At 44.3% G+C, this 18,796-nt stretch overlaps 1 protein-coding gene across 3 annotated transcripts in view; it reads left to right on the forward strand.

Moving 5' to 3' along the window:
- LOC135912508 (BEN domain-containing protein 5-like) overlaps positions 1 to 18,796 on the forward strand; it is a 106,465-nt gene that overhangs the window by 39,141 nt on the left and 48,528 nt on the right. For 2 of the 3 annotated variants that reach the window (XM_065444978.1, XM_065444965.1), the window contains exons 4-5: positions 5,085 to 5,175; positions 18,059 to 18,105. In XM_065444978.1, coding sequence (XP_065301050.1) covers positions 5,085 to 5,175; positions 18,059 to 18,105 — 138 coding nt within the window. Of the gene's footprint in view, positions 1 to 5,084; positions 5,176 to 18,054; positions 18,106 to 18,796 lie in introns of all 3 variants that reach the window. The other variant, XM_065444970.1, reaches the window with a different exon arrangement.

Here is an 18,796-nt window from a genome sequence, read left to right on the forward strand (position 1 = left end):
ATATGAGGAAGCGACAATGCTCATCCCTCTCAGAAGTTATAAAATATGGAGCACAACAATGCCTCAAGCAAACACCTCTCCCTGTGTGCAAGTGAGGCCGGAGTGAAACGTCACCGACGGAGTTTGGGACACCGGCTTCAAAGATGGACGGGTCGACTGGCTGACATCAAGGCAGCAACGTCTGTGGCATCGGCGATGAAGAAGATCCAACAGGCATTGGACTCGGAGATACGTGAGATGACAGACGTTTGTAAGAACACTCCTTTCTGATGGCATCACAACCATAGGCTAGGGCTGCCTGACTCGCTTTGGAACCGTTGAGGACGAACGTAGACGGGGATAAGGACATATTTAGACTATGCAAGTGTTACTATTCCTTAATGGAGTTTTATATTTAGTCATTTGAGCTTTGAGTTTTTCATTTCGAGTTTGCGTTAATTAAAATCTGTTTGCTGTGCTGCCCTGCATCTCCCGGCTCCATCTCTCCTAACATCTGTATGCCCCCGAGATCAGTGACATGCGACAAATGCACGACAGTGTGGTTTTGGAACGTACAGCCCCATAATCCAATTCAAGTTTAATACTTATGGCACAATGTGATGTGCTGTATGAGGAAGTGACAATGCTGAACCCTCTCAGAAGTTATAAAATATGGAGCACAACAATGCCTCAAGCAAACACCTTTCCCTGTGTGTTCTGCGTACTACACAGACAAACAGCAGTGGTGCAGGCAAGGTAACATCAACTCATCACTCTCGTGTTAACTGAAACATTGGAAAAATTGAGCTTTAGCTGTAAACATCACTGCTAATTATCATCAGTCAAAGCATCCAGCACGGAAAGCTTCGCTTACATCGAATCCAACAGTGTGTGGGATCTGCATAATTTTTTAATGTGAAATCATTATAGTATGTCCTATGAGGCAGAAAATCTGACGTCATCAAGCGATGGTACCAAAAATGGCCAACGGTGCAAAGAGTAAGAACACATAAAAAATGCTTGCAGTTATGTCATATTTATTGGGGAGGTTCGTGTACACAGAATAAATTAGTGGCTTTGAAAATAAAATTTGGTACATCTGCGTTTGGGTGGGAATGCAACCTGGGCCTCCGAGGTGTGAGACGAGCACACTTCCCCAATACCACGGTGGTTCCACGATTCTGGCTGACTGAGGGTGTGCCTAGTGCGCAGGTCACGTATCTGGCTGTGACGTGACCTGTGCAATGTAAGGTGACTTAAGGTGGAGTAAGTGAATAAAGGGGAATTAAAATGTTTCAAGGTTGACTAAAATGAATGAATGTGGATTAAGGTTTGTATGAATTAGAGCAAAGTGGATTAAGGTATAGTTGTGAAGGACACTTGACAGTGTATTTATTTATTGATGTCACATATATACATAACCAACCAATTAGAGAACTCAAGATGCTTTTGCATTCTCATTGCGTAAGGATACTTAACTGTCAACTTGTGTTTTGGCGACCACTTATTTAGCGTTTTTGAGAAGTTGGTCGTACAGCAGCCATTCATTCTTGGAAAGCTTGTTTGCAACCAGGCTCTAAAGTTGTTGAAAGGCTGTTCGCACAGTTCTTTTTATTAGTGATCCGGTGTTCAAAACTGATCCTCTGTCTGTGAGAGTTCACTCTTTTTTTTTAACTAGTTAGTACAGGTGAGATACATAATCATACCAAAAGAACTATTCCTGGTGAAAGTATATGCATCTGCATTTTGACTATTTAATATTGAATTCAATATTTGACACTTACTATTTGTATACGTTTCGCATTAGAAAATGTTGATGTTTGCCCACCTCTTCTAATAAGCATAAAGAAGCTTTCAAAGTGTCCTCAGTTGCGATTTGCAAAACTTATCTTGCATAAGCGCATCATAATTCAGTGTTAATTAAGTGCCAGACAGTAAGGCTGCTGCTAGTCTCAGGATTGCTGCTTAGAGTGCTATGGGGCTTAGCTACCGTGCCTTGAACATTGACCTACTTAAGTACCGTATTGCAACATCTGTGCTGAGGTTGCTATTAATACATTATTTACTATATGAATTACCTTACTGGTGACTATCGCCTCCTACAAACCTTAGGCAGCAAAAACTGCTATTTTGTATGGTATCCCTCATTTTAATACATTTAGACTGGTGTAACTTAAACTCATTATATTGGTTTGAATCTAAGCACGCTTGGCCACTTTGCTGAGCTCAGGTGTGAGGAAAAGGGTTTAACTAGAGTAAATGAGGTAGAGAGTGAAATTGTCTTCCGAATAAGGTATTGTCAAGCAGTGCTTGTGTAGCATTGTGTTTCCGTGTCCTTCACCTGTGTTGACCTGTGTTCAGAGTGCAAAAATCTGCTAATTCTCAAGTTTGTCTTTTTCAGACTTTTGTGAAATTAGAAAGCTTTGGCTTGTTCGTATACATACCTTTATGTAATACTGTGCTACGGAAGCATGGACGATAGCAACGACACTGGTAGCGACAGATTGTGCTGCTTTCTCTAACCACAGTGCGTTAGACATGTTTTAGCGTTACATGGTATGAGTGTTATTCTAAGAAAAACTTTGAAAATGGTTGCATCTTAACAATTATGCTGCTGCCAATACTTAACCCAGTGGCTAAATAAAGTGTGGTTGGTCACTACAATAATAACTCTGTGTCCTTTACCCGTTTCAGTGCCAGTTTTTTTTTCTTGGATATTCTGAAACGAACACAATTTATTTTCGGTTACCCAGAAGAGAACAATGACACGGATAATGGCAAATGTACTCATCGTATGGTCCTCACATTCCTATCTTCATTTCCATCTCGTACGTAGTTTCGTTTTGACGCTCCGGCGACAGTGCCGCCATGGCCGTTGCAAAAAAAACAACAAAAAAACTGAGAACTGTCGTAGTCATACGACAGATGACAGAAACACACAAGAGTCATTCTTATGAAATCGTATAGACATTTGAATGGAGAACTGCTGCAGTACTAGCACACAAAGTCCAGTAGCCACCCCTCTGATTGGTGAATGCGCTCTTTGTATGGCTTAACAACACCCATGAAGGGGCGTGTTCTGCACTGTGCTTATAAAAATGCTGACTGAGTAAGCCTAGAGAGATGAGAAAATATGCTTTTAGAAATATAAAATATATGGCGGAACTATTTTGGAGTTCACAGCTTTGTGTTAAACCATTAAAAGCCCAAGAAAAATCTACCAGTTACATTTTGTTGATTTTTCGTGTTGGACGATATTTTCAGACTGTAAATACATTGTGAAAGTTTTGTGAGTGGCGCTTTATTCTTTGAAATGCTACGATAGTGTACTCTATATAATATGCTGGGTCTTTATAGGAGCAGAACCTGACATAGGTCATGAAATGTATATGCTATATCTTGGAGCTTCCAAAAACAAAAAGGCTTGCAGTGAAGAGTTAAACGAGATTTTGCACAGGCCCGCATAAGCTTCTGTAGCAAAATTAGCATTTTAGTGGGAAATATTGTTTGTTATGGAGGTGTTTTTACTTATCAAATGTGTAACATGACTTTATCAAGTGACAAGGAAGAGCTTTGCTGTTGCTTTCAGAAATGCACGCAACGTAAGTATGTTATTGATGGAAATCTAGATGCGATAATTGGCGATGAATACAGGCATTCAAAACTAAAACATTCGGTTCAGTGGTAATTGAAACATTCAAAACACTGGTGACACCTCCTCCAATGACACTTGGTTCTTGCATTACAATCCTGTTGTATGATTGCTAGGTGTCATTTTCGTTAGAATTTTCTGTCATTTCAAAAGTTGTGGTCTACGTTTGGTTCACCAATCTGGGTTGCCCTACTTTTATTACACAATCCTGTTGTATGATTGCTAGGTGTCATTTTCATTAGAATTTTCTGTCATTTCAAAAGTTGTGGTCTACGTTTGGTTCACCAATCTGGGTTGCCCTACTTTTATTACATAGCTCTTTTTGATTGACGTAGGAATATACATAGTCTTTGTTGTTTTCTGTTCCCTCCCACTTATTTTCTAATTTGTAATAAAGGATGCAGCATCATCTTTCTTTTTAAATATTATTCATATATCTAAATGGTTTCTATGTGCCTAATTTACTCTAACACTGCTTGCTATTTTATTTACTGAGAAGACAAGAGGATTGTCACCTTTGTCAGCAGCAAGAAAGGAATAGGGAGGAATAATAGCAAGGTTGATGTAATTCTAAATACATTTCTTTCCTGCAACAGTCTCTGAAGTTCTTGTAGCCAGCAAAAAATATTTTGATGAAATACAGGTAAAAAAAACATTGTGTGTGCTTCGAGGTCAAGCACACCCCTCTAGCATACACATAGGCCCAGCGTACATTACAAAGTACAACTGCAATCATTTTCTTGAGATGGTATAGATATGTATTGTATTGTATATTGCATATGTATTGTATATATAATATGCACTGTAGACCAAGAGGGCAGTCGAAGCCAGAGGGTTCCTCGACTAAGGAGCCTTCCCACCTTAGGATGATACCATGCCTCGCTCGGGACATTGTTTTGAATAATAAACGTTTCTTTCTTACTCTCTATATAGAATGTCATGCATTCAATGTTTACAGCATTCTTTTCTAAAATTTACCCAAAACCTTCAACTTCAAGAAGCGTATGCTATGTGTGACAAAAAATAAAGAAGCTGCATGCAGAGCAGCACCTGCTATGTTCAGCCACTTTTCCAAGTTTGGCGATGAATAGATCAAACACATCATACAGTTGACAAAAACTACAATGTGGTTGTCTTCACAGGACCCTTAGCAAAATGGCATACCAAGGAACACTGTGTGTTTTGTCTTTAATTATTTCCAAATTAAAATGGTACTGTGCTTTTAAAAGTATGCTGGGCACTAATGGGTTAATGCGCACATGCAACTAGAGAGTAGAGAATGTACTGGTACGTCAGTGGCACTGAAAATTTTAAACTCTTCGCCACCAGATGTCATTACCAGTGTTGCTACTGCTGTTCATGTCACTTGGACACTAGTACATATGCAGACACGCTAAGCTCCCCATAAGTGACAGACCCGGGGCCCAGTGTGAAATGAAATGCACTATTTCAGAGGGGAGCTTGGCCTCTGCCACCGCAAGAGATGTCCCAGCAGCTGCCATTCAAGCAGAGGCATGGGCTGCACAGCATGTGCCAAATGGCAAGTTGCCTTTGATTTCATGCCAAATTATAAATGGTAGCTGACTGATCTCCTTCGAAATAAACATATACAGTAGAACCTCCTTATGCATTTTGGAAAAAAACCGTGAGAAAAAACAAACATACTAACTGGGAAAATGTACGATCCAATACGAAAATGTACGACTCAGCTATTCTTGACACCTACGTAATGCGAAGCGTTGCACAGATCGTTGCGGCACGATACGGAGACATTGACGCGCATCAAGCTGGTGGTGCTCCTGCAGCCCAAGATGCGTTTTGTTGCTTTCCTATTACGCGTTGTTTTAAGAGGGCAATGGGAAACCAAAACGAAATTGAGCTGGTGAGCGACGCCAGATGACACCGAAGCGAAACGTGATGCCCACATCGCACTGCCTGCAGCAGAGAACGGCGGTGGGTTTGAATTCTCACCTGCTAAAAGCGTGCAGATGCACCATAGGCGCCGACTACGGAGGGGGTGTCTCAATGCTTATGCCTACCTCCCCCTTAAAGCATCATTACCAAAGTGTTCTGTTAACTGTATCATTTCAGGTTTCTTTCGAGTTGTCTCCGCTTTTTCACTTAAAATTTTATTGCAGCTGTAAGCTTACTGCATCATCGTGGGTGCAGACGTGCACGGCTGTTAATTCATGTTTTCACTTTATTTCTGCAAATCCTGGCATTAGGAGCAAGCGCATTAAAGCAACTGCGGTGGCTACCTCATCCGTATTTTTCACTTCAGCATTTTTCTTTAAATTTCAATTGTGAAAACCATGTACACGCACAATATATCTAAATATGCAGGGTGTCCCAGCTGTCCCGCACCAAGATTTAAAAATTGCACATTTCACATAGCTGGGCAGAACCAAGGTACTGTTGCTTGCCGTCGCCTGGAGGTACGCAGATTATATCTATTTTTTTTGCGTTTCACCTAATTTCATAATTAATCTTAATTATTCAACTTTTCAAATATTATAATTAGATGAGAAGTGTTAAGAGAAAATTGTAGAGCAACATGAAGAACTCCTGATACAACTTTCTGTTGCTCAATACACGCTATATAAACGTGTTTCTCAGAGCATGAAAGTAGCCCGCGAATACACGCAAAGTGCCTTGAGTGGCCAGTTGCATGGCAATCTTGCCTGTATGGGCTGACTTCTTTAACGTCAGAAAAACTCTTTTGTGTAGCACGTTCTGAGCAACAAGAAGCTGTATCGGGAGTTTTTCATGTTGCTTAATTTTCATGTTACTTAATTATTCAATTTTAGTTAGTTGGGCTGCTGACAGCGATAATTATCATCTCTCTTTGTGACACTTGGCCAGATAACTTATTTGCACAGGTAGTCTTTATGTGCCTCCCAGTCCCTAATTTTAAGAAAACCATAAAGCTTAATTTTGAACACCCTGTATAATTCATTCACTAATGGAAATGAGGCCAAGACAGACTCACTCAAAATCGGGATCAAGAGCAGTCATGCTCAGCAGCACTATACGCAGACTCAAAGTAAAAAAAAATAATAATAACAATAAAAAATGATTCGCCATCTTGGCCCAGACCTGCGAAAGTGGATGTCCAGCGAAGCTGTGGAAAATCACCACTACAGCTCCTGCGGGGGGTATGCTTTTTGCATTAGAGTAATCACAATAATGGTAATTTAGAGTGATAGGAGTAATGGTAATTTTGACAGCACGCTGCTGCTGGTCGCATTGCCGCTCCTCATATTCGCGCCGCTCCTCTGGAGCCCTAACTATGCGTTGCCTACCCATAGCGGTGCTGCAACAACAATGAAATCAGTTGCTATGCTGGTTCTTTTATATGCGAAAGGCCAGTGACATCACCACCACCCCATGTCGCGAGCAGCCATCACCGCGGCAGCTTGTGCAACAGTAATCTTTACTTAGAAACGTATGCGGGCAGCGCTACGTGCTTCACCTTGTTATGAGGAGCGCTTTATCATCAATTATGTGGTGCAAATGCTTGTTTTGTGCTTGTTTTTATTGAAACAAATGCTGTTCTTTATGTTGTATATGTGATTCCAAAGAATGTATGTACTTTTTGCTTTACTTTTCTGAGTTCTTGAAACCTGCCTCACTTCCGCAGCGGATCAGCCAGTATTGCACAACCTCCGAGATAGGCCCACTTTATTGCTAATGACGTGGACACGAAAAAGTCGCAGTTTCACCGTAAAGGCATAGCACCGATTGCGATAGCAAATTAGCAGACAACCATACGAAGTAAAAATTGCACTTTTATTGGCCGTATCAACTTATAAACATTCGCTTGCCAACATTGAAGAAGCATGGCATCAGCGTGCACAGAAAACATGAACATATACACGATGACCCCGGACTCTTGCTGCCAAAACGCTGATGTGGCAGCAGCATACCTGCCAACTCTTCCGAATTTTCCGTAAAATGTACGAATTTCGAGCTGTCTTACGATTTTACGCATCTTGCTTGAAATTTTACAGAAAACATTTTATTTTTGAAAAAAAAAAACAATGCAAAAATGTAAAACTATACCCTGGTACCTTGACCGCCATGAGAGGGCAATACATATGCATGATATCATCATCAGCAACTGCAAGGTTACAGTGACTTCTGTCGTCTACTAGGGGTCACGAATCCATATCCAAACTTGATAGCGTCTCTAGCGCCTCTGCAAATGTGTTGCCATGCTGTTGCCTTTGTTCACTAGGCACGTGGGTTTAGACTTCAGTCAGTTTTAGTCACTGCAGTGTTGGCCTCACCTTTTGTGTGACTAGCTGCTGCGTTGGACGCAGTGCAATGGCGGGCTCAAAGCCTCAACAGTACTTCCAAGTATTTTTGAAATCGAACATGGCAGAATTTCCGTGCTTCGTGTCGTCTAAGAAAGGGGAGAAGTTCAGATTCTGCACCACGTGTGCTTGTGATGTGAACATCTTGCGCGGTGACAAGTCTGACATCAAAGTCCACATCGCTTCGAAAAAGCATCAGGGATACGTGCGAGCCGTGGACAGCCAGCCAAGCCTAGCAAGTTTTGTACGCAGCGACAATGACCCCCGGTGTGATTCGTGCAGAATGCCTCTTCACGGTGTTTTTAGTTGAACACATCATCCCGCTGAGTGTCAGTGGTCATGCTGGACCACTTTTCTGGAAAATGTTCCCCAAGTGCAAAGAAGCGAAATGCTGCGCCTGTGGACGAACAAAGATGACATCAATTGTTCAGGAAATGGCCACCAACGCGGAGACTCCTTTGCTGGATGCCCTCAAACAGCAAATATTTTTGATAGCTGTGCATGGCAGTAACAATAGGGATACGCAGCTTTACCCTATTGTTGCAAAATATTTCGTTAAAGAAACAACTAGAGTCTAAAGCCGCCTTCCTCGCCTCTGGACAATCCAAGGGGAAGCGACAAGTCACAAGATTGCAAATCTGGTTCTGGACGAGATGAAGTCTCGGAATTTGCCTGTTGGAAACCTGTTGGCTATGTGTTCGGACAATGCCAATGTCATGATTGGCAAGAAAAACAGCGTTTCTACTGTATTGAGAGAGGCTCAACCAGGTTTGATAGGGGTTGGTTGTCCGTGCCATCTCATCAACTTGGCCGCCCAAAAAGGAGCTTTATGTCTTACTGTAAAGGTTATGAGGCTTTGGTCGACATTTTTTTTTTTTTACCTACAGGAAAGCTCGAAACAGAAAGATAGACTTAAAGATTTCCAAAAAATGCATGACACCAAGGTCAGAAAGATGATGAAGCATTCTCCAACACGTTGGCTGTTGTTGGGAAAGTGTTTGAAGAGGCTGCTCGACCGATGGAAACCACTACTCAGCTTTCTTTTTATCTGAAACAAAGCAATGCAACAAGCAGAGCTTGTTTTTCAAGTTATACCAAATTCCAAAGACTTCCTCACAAACCACCAAGAACCCTGCAATGACCCCAAGGTCTGCTGCAAATCTTCACAAGACTGCTGGAGGCCTCGGGAAAAAAAGCACCGCCGGCGATGAACTCTCGCTAAAGAAGAAAGGAGCTCATTCTGAACCTCAAGCAAAAAAATAAACTTCATACCAAGGATTCTGGGGAAGCTAGCCACGTGACCCGTGAGGAGCGCCTGTTTTATTTTTTGTCATCGGAGCTAAACAGGGCATGTTGTCTTCTCCAAAATGTTATAGCGCTTTTTGAGAAGGCAAACAGCCTCCTTCAGGCGCAGGCTCCTCAGATTCTTATACTGAGGAGCCTCTTGAACCGCCTTTTTGAGGGTCCCCTGACCAGATTTCTGCGCCCAGGCGTTGTCAAGGCATGTCTTTCCTTGCTGGAAGTCGTTGGCAGCACAAGCTACTCTGTGGTTGAGACACTGAACTGCATTGAGAGAGAGCAGTTCTTCTCTCTTGTACGTCTCTACTTAACGGCAGGACGTGATTACATTCGCCAAGAATTCCCGCAAGAAGACGTCAATCTCAATATGGCTGAATTTTCTCACGTACAAGCTCTGGAAACTGCTTCATTCAACAGCGAATGTCATTTTATTATGGCGTCCCCGGCTATCCTACCCCAGCAGAGTGGCGAATCAAAAGAAGAAGCAATCGATGCACTTTAAATTAAGCTTACCAACTTGCAAGCATATCAGGTTCCAGCCGACATATTGAATGAGCCGAGGTGTGGTGTGCAGTGGTTGCAATTAGGAAGCCTTCAAAGTGTAAACGGATCGCTCAGGTTCCGCAGAATTTCAATGGTTATACTCGGTATTGTTCCCATTCCCCACAGCAATGCTGAACGTGAGAGAATATTCAGCACTGTGAACAAAATTCGAACGGAGTTTCGCTCATCTGTGTGTGAGAAAACACTTGAAAGTCTGCTGATGGTCAAGGGGCACCACAGTAGTACTTGCTTTGAGCAAACATACACGGAGAAGTTTATGAAGCAGGCAAAATCGACAACAGCAAAATCATTGCAAAAATCAATTGCGCCCCTGTGGAGTTCTCGCTCTTTACTCTCCAAGACACGGATTTCACTTGTGGTTGTGAGAACGGGAGTAAGCTTGTTGCAAAAGGTAAATTCCTTTAGAAAAAATGCTGCTGCACATCCCCCCTCCCCCCGCCATGATAGTTTTACGAATTTCCAAATCTTCAGATTGGCAGTTATGGAGCAGCAGTGAGCGAAGTGATGTTCATGCTGCCTATCACTTCAACGCAAAGTGAGTGCCAAGAAGACACAGCATGCACAAAGCTACAAGCCACTGACGCGTGTTTCTATTTACACCCATGCCCAGTGCTTGACCGCTGCTTCGCCATGCGCCGCCCGCACGTGCTACGTTTCTAGGTACTGTATCACCGAAGCGCCACGGCACACGCCCTAGATCCTTCTAGGTATTTGGTTTTGCGTCCCTGCCTGTGCCTGGGCGTGCAGTCTGCTCAGCCCAGCTTGCATTCACAGAGTTTAGGCAGTGTAGGTGAGTTTGAATTGTAAATGCACGAGCATTTGTATGCTTACCCCATGCTTCCTTTACTAGATGCCCGTCGCGTTGCTCGCTTTCCCATTGTAGCGGAAGTTCCCTTAGTTCAGCATAAATTCCATGATGTGGCGCTCATTGCCTTTTCAACTTCCGGCAGATGTGGCAGCGGCGGCTGAATGCTTCTGCTGGAGGGTTATATGCACGGGCATCTGTTAGCGAGCATTATCACCGGCCTCCGAGATGGTGACAGATGCCATGGTAATCTCAGAGGCCGCAGCACGTGATCTAAATTGCAGATGTTTGCCATGAGAGGCACTCGTTGCCTTTTCGCGGAGACGAGAAAAGGGAGATGGCATGGAACCGAGTTTACCAGACAATGCAGCAGGCATCCAGTAAAGAAGGCATTGGCTTACCCAACGAGAAAACCGCTTTCGACATAGCGCCTGCAGCAGCGAGCAAATTTGCCTTTGTACTGCCTCTCGCTTCAACGCCAACGAAGTGGCGAGAACACAGTGCTAACGGTGCTCTCAGCAAAAGCCCCGCTGTGCCACTTTCGCAGATCGCTTTCAAGTTAAGGGTGCGCATGTCTCTTCAACACTAAGTAAGCGGCGAGAACACAGCGCGCAAAGCTATGAGCAGTGGGCACTCTGTGTAGGCATTGCAGATCACTTTCAAGGTGCGGCCCTCATGGCAGTGCCATACGAAGCCGCCGACTGTGTACGTTCACAGTTCATAATGGTTTGATGCGGATGGAAGCGCACCTGGTGCCTCCACCCTTTGGCCTCCACCTGCAGTACTTTGCTTGCATCGTCAGTGCCCCTTGCACCGCCGTCGGCAGCAATTCGTGTGGCCACTGCGCTATTGTTAGTGCTGGCCTAATCAACTTACATAACATTGCTAATGACACCTGGCTGCATGGAGATGGGCAAGTGGCACAGTGCTTCTGCTGCTTACGCATACCAAGTCTAACTCCCAGAGGAGTTCCTGCACGATTTTTTTGGTTCTTGTTGTTGCTGGATGTGTGTAGTGCGTGGTGCCTGTGCCTTGCTATTGTTTTGGCTGGAAGAGAGATAGTGATGTAAAGGACAGGACGCTTAATTGCAGCAATGATATGGCTCGTAGTGCGATGAACCCTCCATGCCCCACGATTATCCCAGCTTATGTACATCGAAGCGCTTCGCATACCACAACCAATTTCTTATCAGATCCCTTTATCCCCTTAGCCAGACTGAAAAATTTTGTCCAGTGTTACTTCAGCTTCAGCACGCAACTTTTATTTGGAAATAGCTTAGGCAGCGTGTTTAAAACCTATTTGCTCTTCGCTGGCTAAGCAGATTGTGTGCCCAGGCATAACATCTCCCTAGTCCCACCAAGTACCTAGAAGGATCTAAGGCGCTCGTCGTGGTGCTTCAGGGGAAAAAGTACCTAAAAATGGGGTACAGGTGAGCAGCGCATGGCGGCGCAGCGGTCGGGCACTGAGCTTGGACGTAAATAGAGACACATGCCGCTGATGCACCTAGACTGTGCCCCTAAAGCACAGTGCTCTTGAGATACGGCTGCGCGACCGTGTGCATCCGCCACATGTGCAGTTGCAACTGGAATAGAATGCCACCCCACAGTGCCTCGCGCACCACGAAAGATGGCACCACTTCCTCCCCGCTATTCCTCCTTTTCGCACGGATGAGATTGAGCTTCCATCGTCATCTCCCCTCGCACGCTTTCATTTGCACATACAGTGTAGGGTGCGCGGCGACAGTGTTCTCGACCTCCGACTTTATACGCAACCTCACGGCAATGGCAACACCGACGGCAGTAATAAGCTTGGAGTATCCATGTAATTGCTATCTCAATAGAATGCCAACCAACGAGCGGCTAACAGCTTCGCTGTAAAAAAATAGGCTGCTGTCTCACCGGAAAGGCGAAGCATTGTTAGTAACAGTTCCATTTGAAGAAATTTCGTGTGAGCATGAGGAATTGTTCTCTGAAATGACGGCCTTACATAAGTATATACAAGACTTCATAGTAGGAGCTCTTTCAATTTTACAGCCAGAGTCCCCTCGCACCACCAAAAGATTGGCATCTCCCGATGGTGTGATCTGTCTTCGTGTGGCTGTCTTATACCTTGCTATCATGAGAGAGTTTTAGAAGAGGGCCCCAAACATTTGGGGCCCCAAAGAAATAGCGTCGAAGCCATCGCGCATGCGTGAGACACACACTTAGGTTATTGCGTTGGGCACAGTATTTCACTGATTTAGCGGGAGCCCCAAAAGCTGCCCCAGAAGCTTCACATCAACAAACATGGCGGCACCCATCGATGTGATGGCTCTAACCTAACACCAAACTAGGTTCTATTCACGGTAATGCATGAAGTTCACAAGCTAGGAGAATATACCACGGTTATCGCTTTCTCTCAACCAAATTGGATTGTCGATTTCATGGCTCGTAGGCCTAGCGCAACTTAACTTGGCTGGTAAAGGCACATAAAGTTGGTTACTATGCGCAACTAATTGCTTGCTGCTAATAAAATAACCTCTAAATTGCAATAAAATGCAGAAATACGAATGTCAAAATTACTCTTATCATAAAATTGTATATTCTATTTTGTTGTTTATAATACCTTTTCTTTGACACCGCATTGGTGCTGCAAGTGCAAGACGGTATCTGCAAACGCAAAGCCCTATTCTAAAACTCCTCACTCCTGTGTGCCCCAACGCTAACACCTGCAAAGCTTTTTGGCACTCCGTACTTATAGGGCCTGTTTTCTAAAACTCATTATTATATCAGACCCAGATGCTAGCAAGTAAAGAATGTTATGCCTCCTTTAAGCTACAGCAAACGCGTCTGCGATCAGTCAGACATGGCTTGTACACTTCGTGTGGAAGAGCACTTGACACCCCTGTTTGCAAATACACGCTCGAGATCCACGGGAGCAAAAAGGAAACATGCAAAAGTGAATATATGTGAAAGTGCAGAAGAAATAAATGAACACAAGTTCGACCATTTTCATGGGATGAAAATCTGTATGTGAACTTTACAACTGCTGTCACTACATGATTTTTTCTCATTGTTTGTGTGAATACTGCAGAGTCTTGTCATCGCTTTTCGCTCTTCCTTTTGCGAAAAAAATTTGCATCATCTAAGCAAGCACGTATAGGCAGCGTGCTGTGGATAAATTCTTGTACATTTATTAGGTTATGAGGTGTACCTATATATAATCATATCATAAGAAGCCAACAAAGAAAGATGCCAAGGGCAGCATCGCACGCGTACGCGTGAGGACTTGGGCTCGTGCCCCAACTGTGAGTAATAAAAATTGGGGCCTCGGTTTCCTTTCTCCTCAAACACACACACTCGCACGCACACACACACGTTTAGAGAGAGAGAGAGAGATGAGTGGGATCAGGAAAGCAGGTCGGGCCCCAGCCCCCTCTTCCAGAAAAATGAAAACTTTCTGCCTATGCTACGCACCATGCACTGTAAAACAGATATGAGAAGATGCTTATCGCAATAGGCTTGGCGGTGATAGCTATGAATGCAGTGTGTGATGACCCTGGTAGAGATTTGCTGGTAGTGGAATAAGGAACTGCACACGCCGTTATTTTCACGTGAGATGGGCGGCTATACAAGGTTCTCCTTCATGCACGCCTCACACCTTTTCTTGCTCATATGGGATCTAGCGGTTGGAAAACAGATGCGATCGCAGTCTGCAGCAGGGAAATGCGGCACGTTTCGGTTATCACCTATAAAAAGGATTCGTTACGCTTCCAACGGCACTGTACGTTGTGAAACAGGCAGGCGAAGCTGCTTATTGCAATGTGATAGGCAGTGATTGCTGTCAATGCTGTGTGCGATGACCCTGGAGAGAATTCGGTGATACCGAAATGAGAAACTGGATATGTGCCGGCATTTTCACGCGAGACGGGTGGGCAAGTGTTGCAGTGAAGCTGCCGCGGCGGGCAGCTACATACTGTTCTCGATAGCATGCTTCGCGCATTTTTCTTGTTTACAGGGGATCTAGCGGCTGGAAAAAGTATGATATGGTTGTAGTTTGGTGATGTACTGAACGTTAGTGCCGAAAAATCGTGCTTTCTGGTAAAAAATGAGCGTAACTCTATTGGGTCATTTTTGTGTTCTCGAATGCAAACATTGGCGTCGGGAAAACGTATGTCGGGAAAACGTCGGGAAAACGTAGCCAAATATTGAGAAGGCTTCTCCGTGGTCGGCAAAATCGAGAGCTGTCGCGCGACCTCCTCACGCACAAATTCTTTTATTTGCGTCAGCAAAGTTGTGTGGTTGTCCCCAATAACCAATGCTGCTAACGAATCTTCCGTAGGCGGTGGGCGCCGAGCTAAGATGCGTTGTTTCCGTAGCTCGTCAAAACTTTGGCACAAGTTGATAACTTCGGCCACGGTACGCGGATCCTTCGCTAGCAACATTTGAAATGCGTCCTCATCAATGCCTTTCATAATGTGTTTTATCTTGTCCTGTTCCGCCATTGACGGATTCACGCGCTTACACAGGTCAATGACATCTTCGATGTAACTTGTGAACGTTTCACCGTGATGTTGCGCGTGCCCCCGTAAGCGTTGTTCTGCGCGAAGCTTGCGCACAGCGGGGCGCCCGAACACTTCTGTGAAACTTGTCTCGAATCTGCTCCACGTTGTGAAATCGTGTTCGTGGTTTCGGAACCAGAGGTTCGCGACGCCGGTTAAGTAAAACAGCACATTGTGCAACTTTGTGACGTCGTCCCACTTGTTATGCTGGCTCACCCTTTCGTAAGATGACAACCAATCCTCCACGTCATTATCATCGGCACCGCTAAAGATGGCAGGATCACGCTGGCGCAATGCACCGGAAACGATGACCGTCGGAGGCTGTGGTGCATCTTCCTGGGTGGTTTCGTCAGGCATGGTCACAGCAGTCGGTAGCGTCCGGCTTCGGAGTTCCAGCTTTCGAGGTTACCCCGCACCTCCACCAAATGAAATGGGGTTTATGTAGCTCGTTCGAGGGATCGCAGGTAGCTCTAGATCACGAGTCCTAGAGCTTTGCATCAACAACCCGCGTTCGTGTCTCGCGCCGCAGCGGTGGCAGTCAGCACAGTGCCACATGCATATTACCCACTACAACTACAGTGCCACATGCATATTACCCGCTACAACAGGAAGGTCAGATGTGGAAACAAACTATTTCATGCCTAGCTTGCTTGAAAAATACTTGAAAAATATGCCTGATGCAAAATAATTGCAAAAAACAATAAAAGCAGTGAACCTGCTACGTGATAACATGTGGACAACCAGAGCAAACACCCAGCCATCTGCCTTAAAACTCGCTTTACTAAATCACTTCACAGATACAGTATTTGTAGTACAGTTCTAGCCATAGTGTATGCAACATGTCTGCAACATGTTTGAAATGCCATTAGGTCCATCAATGCTATTGCTCTTGATGCACTATCTTGGCATTGCAAACAGTGCCTGAAGTGGCTAAATAAATTAATGCTATACAACTAGTGGCTGTGCAAACAATTGTGCTTACTTTCATCCTATGCTACATGTGATCTTATGCAATTGTTACGTTTATGCACCAGGTGTGCAATTGCGCCACCTGCGCACCCTATTCTTTCACGGTGTGTCTGCGTGTTGTTATCAGTGACGAGCGAGTGCGCAATCACAGTGGCGCTCATGGCCTCTCCTTCTTGCTGCATGCACATTCCCTCGGTGCTGCCCTCTCACCTTGTTCTTTTTGATTGGGGTGTTCATGCTGTGCAGCATGCCATTCGTGGTGATCGCCGGATCTATGGTCACCGTGATCGTGGGGCTGTGTGTCGCCATAAAGAGCAACTCTCATGGCGCCAGCGCAGGTAAAAAAAAAAGTATAACAAAAGGTGCAGCTGGCAGAGTGTGCAAACACAACCATGCGACTCCGCTCCACCAACTGAGAGACGAAGATAAGCCCTGGACCCCTTTACCAGCTCTCGCTTGGTCAGCCAGATAAAAGAGTGTCACTGCCTTTTGTTTTATTGAGGGGGCTTATTTGCACCGAGCGAGCAACCCTCTTCGTCAACATACCTTTTTTCTCCGTGTTGCACCTGCACGCTATTGGCAGCGAGCGGTGGCTGCGGCACTGTGGAAGTAGTGTGCAACAGAACAGACAAACGTTACTACTAATGGGTTATACCTACTATGGCTGAGTAAACTCTCAAATGCAACCACACCCGCTCGGATCAACAAACATACTGCCGAGCTGCACCTCTGGAAATGCCAAGTGAGGGGTTTGATTTAGCCCCGACTGCATCATGTGTGGTGCGATAACAGTGTCATCCGTGCTTACGACACACGCGTGATCGAGTAATGGGTTCTTCCTTCTACACAACGATACTAATGTCAAGTGCATGGGTATTATGGTTGCAAAGATATGAGTGACATTAGTGTTATATGGGTGAAATAAGGTAAAACTATTTCAATCTGTTTTTGTTTCAAATCTGCCATTAGCTCTCCGTGATGGGTCAAAATTGCTCGTGCCTCTGCCCATGTCCCAGCCCATGTTTTCATTACATTTTATGTGCAGTTTTTTGCAAGCGGCCCCTACGCTGACTGAAATGAGAGACATTTCACGCAAAGAGAAAACGGGGCTAAATTTGCAATAGCTTACCAAAGTATCAGCTTTGTTCTGGTTTTTGGTTATGTGGTTACCCAACCGTTTAGTTGTCACATAACAAGGATCTGTTGACAAGGGCAGACTGAAGCTGTGCATTACTGAAAGGACTGCTTACTGTCTTGAATAGCCAATAGTGAAATTGCTATTCAACTTTTCTTGTGATCCACCCAGAATTTAATAACAGGATGAGTTGGAACGACAGTGGCTGTAATTGTGGATGGCATTGTTCTAAAAACGTCATCCACCACTAAGAAGAGATAATTATCTTGAGATTGAGAAGAAATGGAGCAGTGCAGGCCATGTAATCTGTAGGGCAGATAACTAGTGGTCTATTAGAGTTGCACAGTGGATACCAAGACAAAAAGGTGCAGTCGAGGACGGCAAAGAATTTGGTGGTGTGATGAAATTTGGGAGTTTGCAGGCATAAGGTGGGGACGTTTGGCTCAAGACAAATGTAATTGAAGATCGCTGGGAGAGGCTGTTGTCGTGCAGTGTAGTGCATAAATAGGCTGGCTATGATAATTGAGAATGTGCGTAAAATTTATCTTTTCATTTTAATTGATGTTCACTTCTGAGGCATTTTCATGATGTCACTAGTATAAAAAATTACTGCAGCCCTGTGAAATTAGACTTACAGACTGTTCTGCATTCTTTCCTTTAATAATATTAATAATAACGTATTGCCAGTCAACATTAGCACTTTTGTCTTGTGAATGCTATTGTATCCCTTTCACACATGAACATGTATATCAAAAATTTTGTGCCGTTATAATTTCTTTTACTTTTATGTGCAGGCAGTACACCTACACAAGAAGATAATCCTGAACCAGATGCTTCTTCTGAAAGTGAGTACAGTGGCAATTAATTTTTCTTGTTGAAATAAAATGAAACAAGGATTTTCTTACAGTTTCAGTGGTGCTACTGCTGCGCCAATTGTGCCTAACAGCTCCATGAGGCAAACTCTGCTACATTCTACTACATTTCAGCAAAATATCAAACAAAATATGAAAAATCTTCCCCCCACCCCCTGCACCGAAAGGGCTGCTCGGGCTTTCGGAAACGGTACTTAGTCCTCAAGCACCCTTTCTCCACACCATCGAAAGTGGCATGGTGTGGACTACCAGCTGCGATAACTTTGAGGTGGACTGAGCCAAGTCTCCTTAATTAATCCTGGATCATACCACTCTTTTATCCTTGAGCAGTTGTCTATTTTAAATACCTTCCGCTCCCCTGCGTGCGGGTTGTTTAGGCAATGAGCCAGCATCGCTTTTCAGGCAGCAGCAAGCCATCGTGCTGGTGCTGAGCCAGAGCCTGCCTTTCTCTCTTCTATGACCAATGTAAAATGGTGATCAAAGTTTCGGATGCTGTATGCTGTCTCATGTGATTTCTTGAGCACAATGCGCTCATTGTCGCAGACATGGTGGCCGTGAACAGTTTTTCCATTATTAAATTTGTTGCCAATCCCTCCCTTTTGCTGGCGAGGCGATTTCACGGCTTTAAAAATGATGAACAGTAGCTACTAATATTGTGGTCGAC

The sequence above is a fragment of the Dermacentor albipictus genome, chromosome 1, assembly GCF_038994185.2.
Source record: "Dermacentor albipictus isolate Rhodes 1998 colony chromosome 1, USDA_Dalb.pri_finalv2, whole genome shotgun sequence".
Taxonomy (NCBI): domain Eukaryota; kingdom Metazoa; phylum Arthropoda; class Arachnida; order Ixodida; family Ixodidae; genus Dermacentor; species Dermacentor albipictus.